The sequence below is a fragment of the Crinia signifera genome, chromosome 5, assembly GCF_055691185.1.
Source record: "Crinia signifera chromosome 5, ASM5569118v1, whole genome shotgun sequence".
Lineage (NCBI taxonomy): Eukaryota > Metazoa > Chordata > Amphibia > Anura > Myobatrachidae > Crinia > Crinia signifera.
The window spans coordinates 107,843,416-107,860,264 of NC_139221.1; the positions used below are offsets into that span (position 1 = coordinate 107,843,416).

Here is a 16,849-nt window from a genome sequence, read left to right on the forward strand (position 1 = left end):
GCTGATAGTCTTGTCAAATTGAGCTGCATGTACATAAGAGGGGAGGTAGTTTATGACCAGCATGCAGTTACCATTGACAGTACACTGGATGATGCAATAGAACATTGATATAATAGTGTGTACCCAATAGCTTAACCTAGAGGAGACTCTAGGCTATAAGGATGATTTGTACTAGTGGCAGACCAACAGTACCTGGCTAGTATAATCTGCTTTAAGACATCCATAACATACTTTAAATAAATAGCATCTGCAATGCACTTACAAAACTGAAGTTTATTCAAACTATGTACAAACACCTTTTATCAAGGCTAGCAGATAAAAAAATAACTATTTACAAACAAGAGAAAATACACAGTATTTGTGGTTAAGACAGGTGGCCAGCTGGAAAGCCAACAGTACAGGCAGTTCAATTCACATCTGAAGGACTTCATCTGAAGAGCTCTTAAATACATTAAACTGGCAGCATAATGGCAGTAACAGCCCATTAATGTACTAGGGCAGGAGAAATACACTACAGTCAGTGTCCCATCAGTGTTTAAGCATCACTATCATCAAGCATTGGTGAATTAGATTGTTGCTCTTCTACATCTGCTTCATCTTCACACCTTGCTTCTTCCAAGTCTAAGTTTTTCAAGTCTTCCAAACTCTCTGGCGCACTTCCTGTAAGTCTCTGCAAGAAGAATATAAATGCAGTTTAATTAAAGTTGACTTATGAAGCAAATACATGGCTTTTATCAACTATTTTCAAGGCAACTCAAATCCCTTACATATTAAGGCTCCCATACACATGCATCAATTTTCGATTCTGCTTACAGAAACAAAGTCAAATCCTAAACGAAATCTAATGTTTGTGTCACTGTCGATCTACATTCGATGCGCGCTCCCGTTTTCACAAAATCAAACTGAAAAATCTACTGTGCAGCCAAGGAAACATTTGATCTAGTAAAGCAAATGTGTACAATGTACCATAAATGTATATCGAATTTGATCTCGAATGCAAAAGTACAGGTCTAATGCCATATCTAATAGAAAATCGAATTGAACATCGAAACAAAAGCAAATTGATGTGTGTGTACAGGGCTTAAGACTTCTCAAGGGGAGATGTTGCATGTGATCCCCTTGAACAGGGCAGCAAGATTGCAGACGTAATTATACCACATGGTCAATTTGTATACAATGTATCCTATGCAACTCCAGCAAGAATTATTATGTTCAGCACTTGCCACCTCAGATCAGCATGGGGAAATGCATTGGATTGGAGACCTAGGATACAACTTGCCACGTTTCATTGGATTTCTAAGCCCAATGCATCAGAATCAGGTGAAAAGGGCACATTGCACAAGTGTATGGCCAGCTATAATTAGGCCTTTTTCTATAGATCATGTTCAGTGGCACATGACCCTGGGGAGGTTTGCAGGAACCCCTTCCATCGGGTGTTTGAGGCTTAGGCTGGGTACACACTAGACTGGTGTGACCAGCATTGCACTCACTTGCCCTTGCCAGTGGGGAGCTGGGCCATGTTGCATTTGGCAGCATAGCATTGCTAGCAACATCCCAATTGAGCTGCATGTACACAGGGATGTTGCTAGAGATGCAGGAGCACACACTGGCAATGAAGTGGGTACACTGGAGAATATTATGGATTTGTAGTCAATGGCAAAGACCAGCAAATTAGTTTAATATTGCCTGTACCTGGCATAATACCAGAGCAATTTAAACTGAGGCATTAGTATGCTGAACAAATAGGGAAGATGCCAAAGATAAGAGGGTAGACAAAAGGGGCAAAGATTTTATTGTCAAACTATGTTTTGGTAAGCCATATTCTAAAGTCTCTAAACTCACCTCAATCAGATTAGCCATGTACTGCACATGCCCGGCCAGTTCCACAAGCTCATCGTTTTCCTGCTTCAGTTGTGCGATCTCCCCGTCTCTGACTTCAATTTCTTTATGCAACTGTAAGCAAAAGATCAGCTGTTGAGCACTTACTACAAAAGTACCAAGCATCCATTTGCTATGGTTAAGATAATGGTGATGGGGGGGGGTGTTAAATGTATAAGCCCGAATTTGCAGCTCCATGCTGTTATTCTGGCAACTATTGTAACAGTCTACAAAGTATGCTAGACCACATACAGAGCTGCATGCGGATTAGCCTTTTTCGAATAACATTTCTAACAATGTAGAGTCCTGCAATGATCAGTTATGTGAAGAGTCCTGCAGGTAGAAGGCATGCAAGCCTGATCAGATTGTTACCTTTTCATTCTCCTGTAGAACGTCATAGAGTGCTTTTCTCCTTTCCTCTGCCAGCTCCTTCCAGTACTGGTAAGTGGGATTTTCTACAAGCAAAACATACAAATCATTTCTAAGTATCCCAGAAAACAGATCCTTGCATAAAGCCCTGCTAGAATAAGTAGGTCAAGCTCATGGCATATGTTTAGACATACCTTTCACCATAAGGTCGTATGCTTCATTTGAACATCCTTCATTTTCCCTTTGTTCAGGGTCAACTGCAACTTCTACCTTTGCCTTCTTTGATAGGATTTTGTCATTCCATAGCTTCCTTTTTGTGGAGTTTTTGATGGTCTATTAAGAAATAAAATGTTGCTTAGTTTATGCATTTAACAATCAGCTACCAAGAGCAATAGTTGCTGAAGCCCCAATACACACTAACTGCTACACTTCAGATATCACTGAAACCCCACCGCCATTATGCCTCATTGACAATATATTCAACATTGGGCATGCAGCAGATGGAGGGGTTCATTCGTAAGGGGGCACAGTTAATATTAAGCAAACACTGAACAATGCCACTCAGAAGGGCCAAAATGCAAGCAATGCCACTCAAGGGACAGAATTAGTGATCTATTTATAATAATCACTAAGTGTATGGGGCTCATCTCCTGACTTGATAAGTGTCTTGTTCAAAGATAAAATGGCCAATTTAACATAAAGACATGCTATTATACAATGTACAGTTACTCCACACAAATAGATTAGTGTCATTCGCTTGAATTACAGAGCATTTTCACGTACCTCTTTAGCCCGTCCTACAAGTTGACCATTGGCACAAGGTTGGATTACTTTAAGAGTCCCTCTTTGAGCGGGCTCTGCTTTGTCTGTAAAATAATTCTAGAGAAAAAGAAAAAAAAAAAATTAGTAAATGCAGTAGTTTCTCAGACATGAGATCACAAATGCTCTTAAACCTAGACAGCCTATTATATGGACAAATATTTAATCAATGGCCTTACAACAGTGCAAACAATGAGATTACAGTCAATAGCCCATTTGATTTTTTTAGAACTGGCTATACTGCCACTACTATATGCAAACAAACTGCGATAGCCACAGGGTGGAGAGGTGTCTCCCTACAGTACCGTGAGAAAGCTACTGATTCATACCATATGAAACATGACAGGTACAGCTTTCCCACGGTCAGGTTTTCTGCTGATTATTATCTCACTGTCAATCAATAGAACAAATGTTTGAGACTGTGGGAACCAGCATTGTTAAACACCTTAAGCATTATTGCAAGTCCTTTAAAGTTATGGATTATCACATTCTCAAATTGCAACACATGACACCAGTGGCTCATATGACAGGTAACCGTACAACACAAGACTATCTCATGGGAAAATCTTACTTAACACTAATATAGTGACTTCTGTCTTTTTGCTTGTTTAACCCTTAGCAATCTACAGCCCGTAGAACAGATAACCAGCACTGGTCAAAGCTATGCATAAAGTTAGTCGCTCACACGAGTTACTGCTGAACATAACTGGACAGAGGAGGACACATTTGAGCAGTGATTCTCAAACTCAGTGCCCCACACATTTCACGTTCTTCCAGGTCAGCCAACAGATGCACTCATTATCGAGTGACATTTTAAGAGCCAAAGGTGGAGCTAATTATTTCACTTGATTCTGTGAAGAGACCTTAACAGTATGGGGTCCTGATGAGTGACATTGAGAATCTGTGCATTAAAGCAACTGTAAATCATAGTTGCTGTGCCAAGAAATCAAGGGCAATGCAACTGGCCATTGTGTGCCTAGTCAAGCAATGCAGCTTCACAGCACAATTGCACCCTTTAAGACACTAAAATAAATAGCTACATTTTAACAAGCTCTCAAGTTTTATGCCCCTACACATGATTTAACAGGAGATTTTTGTTGAGTGATCGTTAGCACAGATCAGAGCACTCAGTGGAGGCAATACCTAGATTTAAAAACTGCATGCAGTATAAAGCTAGTTAGGTGACCACACTATGCATCGCTGGGGGGCTATACACCGAGCGACTAAGCAATCTAGTCAAATCTTTTAGAAAAGTCTGTAATAGCCAGTGTGTATGCCCAATTAAGCTGATAAAACAAGCATAATTCCGCGACAGTTCTCATTAATGAACTCCCATCTTAAGGTGCCTATACTCTGCTGCGATGTCTCGCTGCAGTGTACAGAAACACAATAACCTGCAAGCCGCCTAGGACCTTCCTGGGCAGCAGGGACAGGTGATCCACCAAAATTTGTTGTGACAGTTCGCATGCGTCCCTGCTCCCCACCCATCTTGCCGAAAGGATGGAGCTTCAAGGTCGGGTGGTCAGACGACCAGCAGATCAGATGTGCACAGACCTGAGACATTAAACTGACCAAATATGATAGCCTGATTCGTCAAAACCAGCCTGATTTATGTGGGCCATTAGTATCATAACTGACAATGCTGAGACACTCGTTTAAGAAACAGAAGCTCTACAGACACTACAACGGTTGCTCCCACCACACGTCACATATGCCAATTTCTGAACATAATGTGAAGATAGGGAAAGCATTATTTTTACAGCTCATTATTGGGCACCGAAAGCTCTTTCCTTCGCAGGTACAATAGTTCAGACAGTTTAAGGTTTTTAGGCACAATAAACTGGAAGAACTTATGAGTGCAACACTTTAGATGGGAATACAGGAACCCAACTAACAGACTTTAGCTCATTCTTGTTACATCGTACTCAATTACCTTAATAGAAAGGGCAGATCTGCCAGCATCAGCTCTCTGTTTCAGGTTGGGATTCATGATGTCTGTGGACAAAAAGGAAAGACTGATGATAAAGCTCGGCAGCTACAGCCCATCTCAGCCTGCTGCTGGCAGCCATTATTCCCACTACACCGCTGCCCGCCAGACCAGGATCACAGCCAGCCAGCGTGGCACTGACCACATAGGGACTAGCAGCAGCGGGGGGAGGAGAGCAGCACTGGTCACCAGCAAGCGCCGCACATAAGGAGACCTGTTAGGGATCATACAAGGCGGTAATGCCATCGCTCATACCCGCACACCCTATCCCGATAGTCCTCAGAGCAGAGACTTTCCCCAAGCCTAACCGCCTAATAGTACACGCCTGACCGGGACCGCCAAACCCGATGTAGGATCTGGGCAAGAATCGGGGATTTCACCACCGAGGCGGGACAGCCCACATCCCCTCGCGATCAGCGATGCGGGCGCACCAGCATCCCGAACCGCACCAAAAGAATCAGCCCAGCAACACCGTAAGCCCTCCCGCCCAAACACCGCCTCGGACCCGTCAGCAAAAACCCACCGTTCTCTGCTGTTCTCTTCAACACCGTCCGTCTGCTGCCGCTTCCCGCGCCCCACCCGTCTTATAGGCAGCAGCGTATCGCGTCATGTGATCCGCCTCCTTGTCCGCCCCAATGGCGGTCACGTGTGCTTGTCTTCCCGCCTGATGTAGCGTGTCTCTGCCCGTCACCTGTGTGTTAGTAAATAAAGGAAAATGTGCTAAACGCATTAGCACCCTGTGGGAGAGACTGGCCAGCTACAGTTACCGCCACAGACCGTAATCCGATGGTCTGGATGAGCTCCTTATCTCCTAGGGCTGGCCATTGACTGTCAATGTTTAGAAAACTTCGATGTTCCATTACCATCGATGGTTGCCTTGGGCACGTTTTTTTTACTGAGTGATGCTGCACAGTTATGCTAAGGATGACCATACTTCCTAACTGTACTGCTTTCTGCAGGAATGTCCCGTTTTCTATGGCTGTTCCCGTGTTCTGCCCATTGTCGGCAGGCAGTTGGGAGTCCCCCCTGTCACCCATGAATAGACGCTGTGGGCAAGCGCACAGCGTCTATTCATGCCCCCACAGTTCCTAAACCGGGGGCTTGGCCTCGCGGGAATGTCTTCAGTATTCAACAGGATTTATGAAGCAGTGATAAGGGAGAAGTGAGCCAGAGGAGAAGTGACCCATGGTAACCAATCAGCACTGAAGTAACATCTATAATTTGCATAATATACAAATATAGAGAGCAGCTGATTGGTTGCCATGGGACACTTCTCCTCTGGCTCTCTTCTGCTCCTTTATCACTGCTTCATCTACATCTGGCTCTCTTCTGCTCCTTTATCACTGCTTCATTATACATCTACCCCACAATGCTCTGCTCCCGTATTTCCCTCTTAATTTGTATGATATCCATCACCTGTGTTGAACAGGTTGATTTATAAAAAAGGTGTTTCACTACAGGTGATGGCAATCATAAATTAAGAGAGAAGTCTAGAGGCAATGCATTCTATCCTTCCTGGAGAGGACATTGGGAGGTATATAGCTGCATGATAGCACTTCCTGCTTCTTATTACCAAGGAGAACACCGACAAGATGTACTAAACGTCCCTCCTCCTGCAATCCCCCCTTGAGCACTCAGCGTTGATGCACTGTGCCCCCATACATACCACCCAACTTTAGACTTCAATCAGCATGGGCTAACCCAAAAAGGGAATGGAGCCACTGGAGGGGAATGAGCATGGCATCTTGTGGAGGAGGCGTGGCCTAGCCCCTGGCTACCCTACTTGTACTGCTAGATGCGCCCTCCTGGGGACACTACAACCTGCAGGTGGAACAGTGTCCAATTAGTGGGACTGTGTCATTGTAATCACATTTGGGAAGTAGGTGTCTTTGAACGAGGCTGGCTCCTCTGGGAATGCACAAGATCTCTACTCACATGAGATCTCCTGTGCAGCCCTGGAGTGGGCACCCTCCACTAGGGTTACCACCTAGTCCCTTTTATTCCGGACACATGTTAATTACACAGGTTCTGTGGCAGTTTAAAATCAGGTGAAGTGGAGTCTTGAAGTCAGCCAGCCACAGAACCTGTGTAATTAATATGTGTCCGGAATTAAAGGGACTAGGTGGTAACCCTACCCTCCACAGACTAGGATAGCACTGTCCCTGCTGTGCAGAATAGGGTAACGCCACCTGCAGTTGCCAAAAATCGATTGCTGCAGGTTCATACATTGCCCTTTTAGAGAGCATTGCCAATATAAACATAATTTGAAACACAACAGCCCCATCTTACATGGGAAGGAGCTAGTACTCATAACATGCACTGATATCACTTCACCTCCATAATGTGGCTTAATACATCTAGCGCCCAGCCTTTAGGACCCCATACAGTTCATGTTTTCCAGATCTTCAACATGTGACAGTGGGTGATACCCAGTGCTCGTGAAAGGTGACTTGGAAAATGTGACCTGTGTGGGGTCTTAAGGACTGAGGGCCAGAAGCACTAAGCTTCAAAAGTGATAAAATGGAGAGTGATAAACAACCAACCAATCATCTCCTGCCTGACATTTTTCAAACACAGTCTGTGACATGGCGGGTAGGAGCTGCTTGGCTGGCTGTTTATCACTCTCCATTTGATCACTTTTGAAGCTTAGTGCATCTGGCCCTGAAACAGTAAAGATGGAGCATGTGCATTTCCCATGCGCCTCTGCTATAGAGGAGGGAGCGTGATGGTGTCTGCCAGTCAGTGGGTGGGGCTTTGAGGCTACTTTTATCCTATGAGCTCAGCAGAGCAGCTACAGCAAGGTAAGAGCAGTGGCAGACATCAGCCACATATATCTTTTGCACATGCATGAAACGTCGATGGTAAGAACCATTGATGGTACTTTATAGCATAGTTGTATACCACTGATGGTTCTTTCCATGTGTCATCTTGCCATCGCTGATACCCATTAATGGAAAACATACCAGTGTCCAGCATATCTCCAATCTATTAAAGGTAGGCATCTCTCCAGCACCACTGTAATAACACAGTTACCATAGATGACTACCTGTCACTCATTTTGTGAATAAAACCTTTATGCATGCACATTTGCAAAGAAAAATACATGGTGCAGATGCACACTCCATATTACTAATCAATAATAGAGGCTCTTGGTATATTAATTGGCCAAGAAATATTTGCCCACCAACCAGCTTCACGGTGCCCTCATTTCTGGTGGGTCCCTAATACTAAGTTTGAATCTGGGGTGCAGAACCCCAAAAAGGTTGGCATAGGCCAGTCACCCCAGGGCAGCACACAAGTGAAAAACTAAGCTATTTAAAATGGGTGTAGTGTGCGTGGTGAACACGAGTCCCTGAGTTCCAGGGGGCCCATACTGCACCCACAGAATGCTCTAGTGCTAAGACTCCACAATACTGGCAGCGGCACGGATTCGAAAATCGCCAGAGAAATGTCCTCCGCACCATCCGGAGATCTAGTTCTCAGCCCAAACTACAGACTGTGCTGCTCCGGGCAGAGAGGAGGGGACCCAGATGGAAGAGACTGCACACGAGCCTCCTCCTCCTCTCTTAAGGTGCGTACGCACGTCAGCGATATATATCGACGAGCGATATATCGACGAGCGATATATCGACGAGCGATATATCGCTCATTATCCCGTTTGCATCAGCGTCCAGAGATGGTTGCTGATGAAAAAAAAACTGCTGGGGAAGCCTGGCAGTGGAATCAGCTTGTCGCAGGAGCATGTTCCTGTGACCAGCGATCACTACGGGGGGAAAAAACGGGAGTGCGCACCCGGCGATATATCACCGGTGCACATTCTAATCGCAGGCAATATGGTCGCTCAGCGACCATATTGAAAGTATGGACAGAAATAAACAGCCAGCCAATCAGCTCCTACCTGTCATGTCACAGGCTGGGTTTGAAAAATATCAGGTAGGAGCTGATTGGCTGGTTGTTTATCACTCTCCACTCCATTTTCTTAAATCATTTAATATAGGCCCTCATTCTTGTTTGTTTGACACGGGGGACTAATGTTTGTGCCCTGCGTATGCACCCTCCCCGACTTGCACTGACAGCGTGCCGCTCGCACGGGGGGGGGGGGGGGAGGTTTGGAGGGTTGGCTTCGCTATCTGATATGGGAATGCCCAGCATTTCATGGGCGTCCCCATGCAAAAGCTGGGCGTTTCCATGTAATTACAGCCGTGAGGTGGTGCGGCCGCCTGACGTCTGCCCCCCCCCCCCCTGGAGCTTACAAACTATGGGCCTGGTATTAAGACTGGTTAAGACATATTGTGGAGATAAAGTATGGTAAGGCGATAACACACCAGTCAATCAGCTATGTTTGAAAAAAGACAGGAGTTGATTGGCTGGTGTGTTCCCTACAGCATATACCGTATACTAGAGTTAAGCTTTTTTGGCATCCAGTATATGGTTTGATGGCTTAAGGAAACCTACACACAAGCACAAGCAGCCTATACAAACTCAGCTATGGCTGTGGCAGGAATCAAACCCAAAACCTCTGTGCTGTGAGGCAGCAATGCCAACCATTACACCACCCGTGCTGCCAAATATTTTTTTAATATCACTTATGTGCAAATATAAGCTTTTTTTTTAGCACCAAGTGATCATTTTTTTTCATAGTGCTTTTAAAGTTTTAAATAAAGCACACATCTCGTAATTAGTAATAGATTTACTTTTCTGCAAAAGTAAACTGGTATGGTCCATTACACAGCACAAAGTCTAAAGATGCTTGAGGATAGTTACATCTGAGAGATGCACCTGCAGGCTTAGCTTATTACTTCAAATTCTCTTGAACCATTGATGTTAGAAATTAATGCAGCATGTCTTCTATTATGAGGAAAAGATTGTACAGTACACCACTCTTTTGACGTTTAGAGCTAAAGGTTACCAATAGTTAAGTGTCATGGAGGTTGTACACTTTAAGGGGTTAGACTTTTGAAAAACTGACCACTTTAGAGTGTAGAATTCTGTTCTGAAAACATTTGTAATCATTGTTATAGCTTACTTGTTTTAGCTTTCTCACTCAGAGGCACTAAACCAAGCTCAAATTAATTATTGATGATATATATATATATATTCATTAACAAATTTGTTATTGTTTACCTAAAGCCAGTTCATCTGGAAAATCAGAAGAAGAAAAAAAAATGATGTGCCAGTGTGATAGATTTATATCTGCCAGCAGGGCCGGCTCCAGGCTTTCTTGCGCCCGAGTGAAGTTTCCGGGTTGTGGGTGCAGCTGCGCAGTAGCGGAGTGGGCAGTGCACAGTGTCCAGGAAGCGCTGAGTGAGCGGACACTGCGGACAGCGGCGGCAGAATTTGAAAATTCAAAAGATAGAGTAGCCGCTGATTGACTGAGAATGCTCTCTCTCCCAGCCAATCACCAACAGAGGGCGCGCCGCGTGCAGCCTATCTTTTTAATTTTCAAATGCTGTCGCCACTGTCCGCAGTGTCCGCTCACTCACCGCTTCCCGGACACTGTGGACTGTCCACTCCGGTGCCGCACCCTCAGCCCCCGGGCACTTCATTCTGCCCGGACCCCACGCTGTCCAGGTACCACCTGCCTCCCCCCTGTATGCGTCCTGGACTGAGGCCGTCCGTAGGAGTCGGCACCCAGCATGGCCACTCCTATGGAGCATCCCTCGAGCCAGCCCTGCTGCCAGGAATGTGCCAATGTGATAGATTTAGAGCTGTCACAGTCCCAATTACTGAGTTATTAGAAATAAACTACTATCAAATAATTATTAGATTGCATTTTTAACATAACCTTATTTATTAGAAGTATCAGTACTTCTTCAGCTTTGCGGCCACCGCTTAAGCTACAGAATTTATGTAGCACAATCATCCCCTTGCCACGCGTTACGCTCGGTGGCTTGCTCCGGTACGCTTCACTTGCCACAACTTTACTAAAGGTAATAGATGGTGGCATGGACACAGGAGGGTGGTGTGGACACAGGAGGGTGGGGTACTTCCTCGCTGAAAATCCTTAAGTAGCGGCTAATGTAACTGGCGTAGTGGTGGCTGCAAAGATGAGGAAGTACCGAAGTATCTCAATGTGTAATAATTATTCTTAAAATTTTATCCCATTTTATCCCTTCATTAAGAAAAATCCGTTTATTGGGTGGCTTCAAGTAATTGTCACAGTTTATAGACCACCTACCAGGTCACATGTTCCAAATCAGCCAGCAGGTGCACAGAGACAGTTTACCAACTGTCACAATGGTGGTGCATTGTAAAAAAAGGCCCTCATTCTGGTTGGTACACTACGTTGCGAATTCGCCACGACGTCCGGTGTTGAAGATCTGCGCATATTCTCTGAGGTGCATACGGCGGGGGGGGGGGGGGGTTAGCATGCAGGGGGTGGCTTCCATGCAGGTGGGCAGCTGATGTCACCGGATGTCAGCTGCCTGTGCTGTTCTCAGAGCAGGGCGCTGCTAATCTACAGTAGGTCGACAACCATCAAATGATTTCAGGGCCGCCCGCAAGCCTGCAAATGTATGTTTATGCAAAGCATCCATTTGCAGGCCTGAGGGGACATTCAGCATCCAGTGGGGTGCGTGTATTCACATTCCTGGTAGGCGACGTTAGTTGGGCCAAAATGTGGACATTTGCCACATATCTCTGAAATGAAGCAGCCAATTAAAACGACAATAGAATTCTGCAAATCTACAGACCAATGGCCTGATTAAGCATGGAGTTTATATGATAAGCTGTTCGCAGTACTTTATGGTGCGTAGACGATGCATGGTTAACAATGTGCACTGTATATTTAGTGATATATCATGTATATCGGCTAGTGTGTATGCACTATATTATTAACGATGCCCTCAAGAGACGTGCATGTGGACAATCACTTGGTCTGGTTTTCACTCACCACTGTGATGAATGTGACTAGCAATTCTCCATTCACTCTCACCATCATTTTCTGTCCTTTAACCTATCTCCTATTACTACTCTCTGCTTAGTCTCATGGACCTGAATGGGGTCTTTGACTTTTGGACCATCATATTCTCCTAAAAAGCCTTCATTATTTTAATATGCATGACACATGACATTCATTTCCTCTCCCAATCTATCAATATTTATGCCTCTAGAAGCAAAAAATATAGTGCCACTCTGGCTCCTTGGAAGGTATAAAAGTCTCCTGGAGCTGGCCGGAGAGCCCTGCATCTGTGGGTGGTCTGGGAGGCCGATAATGTTGGTAATCTGTCATTGAATAATGGTAGCAGGGCCACAATTATGCAAATTTGTCTACCCTGTACCACCCACTTGTGAGGTCACACATCCTGTGATAAGGTAACATGCCCTTGCACCCTACCCCCATGTTGTGAGGCCACGACCCCTGTTTCAGTGACCCTGCTGCACTGCATGGGGCAGTCAGAATATCGGTAGTTATGCTCCATATACCAGTAAAAATACACAACTATTTTTATGCAAACACGGTGGACACAACTAGGGCCTATTTGCTTTTAACTCAGGATCACACCCTAAAAACATAAAGCAGTAAAATGGAGGTGTGAGTCATATATCCTGCTTTTCACTTCAATAAAAATGTTGACATACTTGTCTCACAAAATGTCTGAATTATGCTCTTTCTTTTAAACTATCTTTTGTCATTAATGGGCTGGTTCATTCCATTTAAATGAGGTTGTGGAAAATATATTTTTCTTGGGAAATATTGTATCTTCATTATTACCCTAGAGCAGTGATTTTCAACCTTTTTACCTTGCGGCACACTAAATAAGTTTTAAAATTTCCCAAGGCACATTATGATCCCCACAGGGCAAAACACATCGGCCCCCACATTAAAAAAAACAAAAACCTATTGGTCCCCATATAAAAAAACAATCACATTGGTCCCCACAGGTAACAAAAATAAAATACATTGGCCCTTTACATGAAAAAAAGAGACCAGTTGAACTGGTGGTGACTGTAAACTGGTTTGGGCATCTTTAGATCTGGGGGCACACCTGAGAACAGTTTAAGGCACACTAGTGTGCCACGGCACAGTGGTTGAAAAACACTGCCCTAGAGCATGCACTGAGTCATGTTAGAATCAATGTTTTTCCCTCCAAAACCAGTTGTTTACTTATGGTGAGCATTTGTGTACATAGCACATGCTCAATGTGTTCAAGGTGGGAATTTTAACAACTTCAAGGTATGAAAAATTTACTTTAATATTAATATTTATAAAAGCCTTATAATACAATTGAAATAGTATGATTTTTTTTTCTTTTCATGATAGTCTATTTAGTAAATTGTAAAAGTGTGTTCAAAGTAGGAACATATTTGTTTAACCTAACCTAAAATTTGTAACATGAGTTGCTCAGCGCCATTCTTTTTATATAAACTCACCTGCATGATGGTCAGAGAAAATCCTCTGGTATTTTCTCCCTAATATGTTTGTGGATGTTTATTAGATGTGGAATTGCTCTACATCTTGGGCTCTCATATGAGTTATGTTAGTTTTATTTCATGTAACTGAATTACCATTTTTTTCACAAATGACAATCACTTTCAAATGTTTGCTGTGATAAAATAATGCAGCTAGCATGATTCATTTTGTCTTTCTGAGAAAACAGCTAACTATTCATCTCAATTCATTCCACTACATACTTGCTACTCTCCCAGAGGCTTGTGATTTTTGGGTAGCCCCCCACACCCATGGAAGAGCAGGAGGATATCCTGCATCATCGCACACCCTAGTGCAGTGGGCAGGATGGAGAGGTAATCACTGGCATTCATGTGCCCCTGGGGAGCAGCTAAAATGATGCAAATTATATAATTTTAGCCCCACCAACCTACCTTGCCTTAGACCCGCAAATTGCTGTGTTTTCCTGAAATTAGGGCAGGGCTTGATGATGTCAGAACCTGCCCCACCACCAGAAGTTTCCTGAAGCACATCCTCTCCAGCTCCTCCCAGAGAAGAGAATTGAAAAATAGGTGCAGTAAGTATGTTGTACTTGTTTGCTGTCAAAAATATAACACAATTTGCTTTCAGAATGCCACCAACTTCCAAGGTGACAGATTTTCTTATGAATGAAGAAATCTAAACTTTATTCATTGTTTAGAAATTGCATACTCTTCACACCATCAACAACATTCATCACCTGGAACTCTGTAATGGTGAAGTAATTGGGCATGAGACAATATCAAAGGCAAATAAAGCAAAGGCATAATATGAGGAGAAAAAAGGGAAATGAGCTTGAGGTGGATGATTGGGTGGTTGTAAAATTTGACATTGTGCTATATCCAGGAATTGTTACCAGTATTATAAATGGTGAATATAAATTTAATGTTTTGGACAAAAATGGAAAGTTTTGGAAGTGGCCTACAGTTTTTTCAGTCCTGTTGATAGCCATGCATATACCTACTTTGTCACTCATACCCCGCACAAATACCCTGGGTCCATCCCGGGTTGTTACCTGGTCGACTCAGGTCACTGTGCAGTGTGAAAGTGCCAACAGGGAAAACCTGGGTCCAGCAACCTGGCATTCTAACCTGGGTTAAAAGAAGGGTTTTACCCCTGTCGGACCCGGGTTGCTGGACAGTATAAACGGATAACACTGGTCTAGTGACCCCAGTCCCATTTACACTATAGGGAGGAGGCAGGGTCTGCTCCAAACACTGCCTCCTCCCCCACCCCCGATGACACGCTGATGCGCCCCCAATGTGACATCAGCGACCCGAGGAGAGCTTCTTCTCACAAATGCCGGGTCACTCCCGGGACGGACCCGTGTCCAAATCCCGGATGCGACCCAACATTTGCGATGTCAAAGGGGTATTTGGAACCAGGCTTTCCAGGTGAATCTGAATGAGTGTTTCTCCTACCATTAATTTAAAAACCATTGTCTGTTGGTTTGTCTTCCCTCTCCTGCTGGGTTTCCTTTGTCCTCCTCTTGTGTTTTCTTGACAGCCTCATTAAGGGACATTTGCATACTTGTTTTTAACTGTCAGAAGGATTGTCCTCTCTTTAGTATATGATAAAAGCGTCTGTTGTTGCATAAGGAATCAAAACTAATGAGTTAGGAGTAGAATGTATTACTATTAATCTCACATGGCCTGCTCACAGGTCTGAGGGGGCCTGGGGCACTTCAGGCAGGGGAGCCTGGGTAATGGGGGCGGGGTTATTTTAGATTGTGCATACCACCCAACATGACCCATTGCAGCAGGGAGAAAATGCTCTCTATCTGGACTTCACTGTTAATATATGATTGGAGCCACCTGTGTTGAACCTTTAAATGCATAAAAAAGAATTTCAACACAGATGATAACTATTTATAAAATAAATGTCTCTTGAAGCTATAAATAATACCCATACATTATTAAACTATTAGTTTAAATCTAATATACTCCATTTAATATACACTATCCATATCTCCAAACATGACCCTTGACAGGAGGGACCAAATACTCACTCATGTAAACTCTGTAGAACATACCCTGAAATTGTGAAGATGGGCATATACTAGGGCAGTGGTTCCCAAACTGTGCGCCTAGGCTCCCTGGGGTGCCTCGGAGCACTTGCAGGGGTGCCTCAGGTTGGTGGTCCAGAGCCAATTCAAGTTATTTATGGCCAATGAAATAGGCAAAAGCAGTGCTTGTGGCTTCCAATTAAGAATATGTGAGTAAACAGAAGTGAATCATGTTTCTCACCACATAAGTGGACCTAAGGAAAACATTTAAATCACAACTAATTTAGTATTTTTACTGAAATTGGTAACCAACTTTTGGCCTAGGGGTGCCGTAAAAAATATTCTGATACTTTAAGGTGCCATGATTCAAAAAGTTTGGGAACCACTGTACTAGGGCAACTTCTTCCCGTGAAGAAGTCACCCACGACCCCCTCTTAAGCCGTCTGGGACCTTTCTCAGGTGGCAAGATTGCATGCGATATATTGCATACATTCCTTTTGCATGGGATATATCGCATGGCATCCCAGCCAAGCCTGCACGGCTCGGAAGTAAGCCAACAGATTGCTTCTGCAGCTGGTGCAATTCACAGGCTCCTGTGCGATACGATTCTGACCTGATTGCATGTAAATCGCTTTGTCGTATGGGGGGCGTTAGTTATATATATTGAAAAAACACGGAGCAACTAATATTTCCCTCTGCCCCTGTGTCACTATTAGTGAAACATGATGTACAATCTCCTATTAGACTTGTTATCAGATGAGATAAGAGTGAATAAAAGTCCTGAACCTAATGGGGCCTACACATGGAGTGATATTCAGCCACTTTGTGCGCTATTTTACATCATTTAAAGCGCTCAGAAAATGGTTGACTATTGCTGTGTGTGTAGACCACACAGCTTTTCAAAAGTGTGGCCCCTCCGGTCTAACTCTGGCCGCAATGAAAAATGGCCCTGCTGGATAAATCCAGAGCAGTCACTCAGAAGGCCCTGCACATCTCCCGAATGTGTATGCATGGGATCGAATGAACAGGGCCTACTGAGTGATCACTGAAGCTAACAGAAGCAATCCCAACACCCGCCGGTCACCCTTACATCTGTACAGCCTTGGGTTACTCAGACAGAGATCCTACACTCACCGGGTCACTCTTGCATCCCTACAGCCTTGGATTACTCATAGAGAAATCCTTACACCCTCAGGGCCACCCTCAGAGATCCCTATACTGCTGGGTCACCTAGGAACCCCTGGGTCACTTGGAGTAAGCATCCGCCCCAGCTGTTGGGATGCGCTTGATGTAAGAGTGTCCGGGGAGAGAGGTGAGAGTCTCTGGCCCTGTGACCGCCCTTGATCTGTGTGTCCCTGTACAG

The 16,849-nt window shown here is 44.2% G+C and overlaps 1 protein-coding gene across 1 annotated transcript; it reads right to left on the reverse strand.

The window, feature by feature from the left end:
* Positions 1-253: 253 nt before the first annotated feature.
* GMNN (geminin DNA replication inhibitor) lies at positions 254-5,717 on the reverse strand. The gene is made up of 7 exons (XM_083187820.1): positions 5,577-5,717; positions 5,000-5,061; positions 3,031-3,126; positions 2,442-2,580; positions 2,251-2,333; positions 1,843-1,953; positions 254-670 (listed from the first exon to the last, which is right to left on the reverse strand). Exons 2-7 carry the CDS (start codon positions 5,054-5,056, stop codon positions 536-538), a joined length of 621 nt encoding a protein of 206 aa, XP_083043946.1. The 5' UTR covers positions 5,057-5,061; positions 5,577-5,717; the 3' UTR covers positions 254-535.
* Between the last annotated feature and the right edge of the window lie 11,132 nt (positions 5,718-16,849).

Coding starts and splice junctions, on each gene's coding strand:
- GMNN (XM_083187820.1), bottom strand. CDS start 5,056: ATGAATCCCAACCTGAAACAGAGAGCTGATGCTGGCAGATCTGCCCTT. Junction 2,334..2,441: donor ATACGACCTTATGGTGAAAG/GTATGTCTAAAC, acceptor TTTTGCTTGTAG/AAAATCCCACTTACCAGTAC. Junction 671..1,842: donor ACATGGCTAATCTGATTGAG/GTGAGTTTAGAG, acceptor TTCTTCTTGCAG/AGACTTACAGGAAGTGCGCC.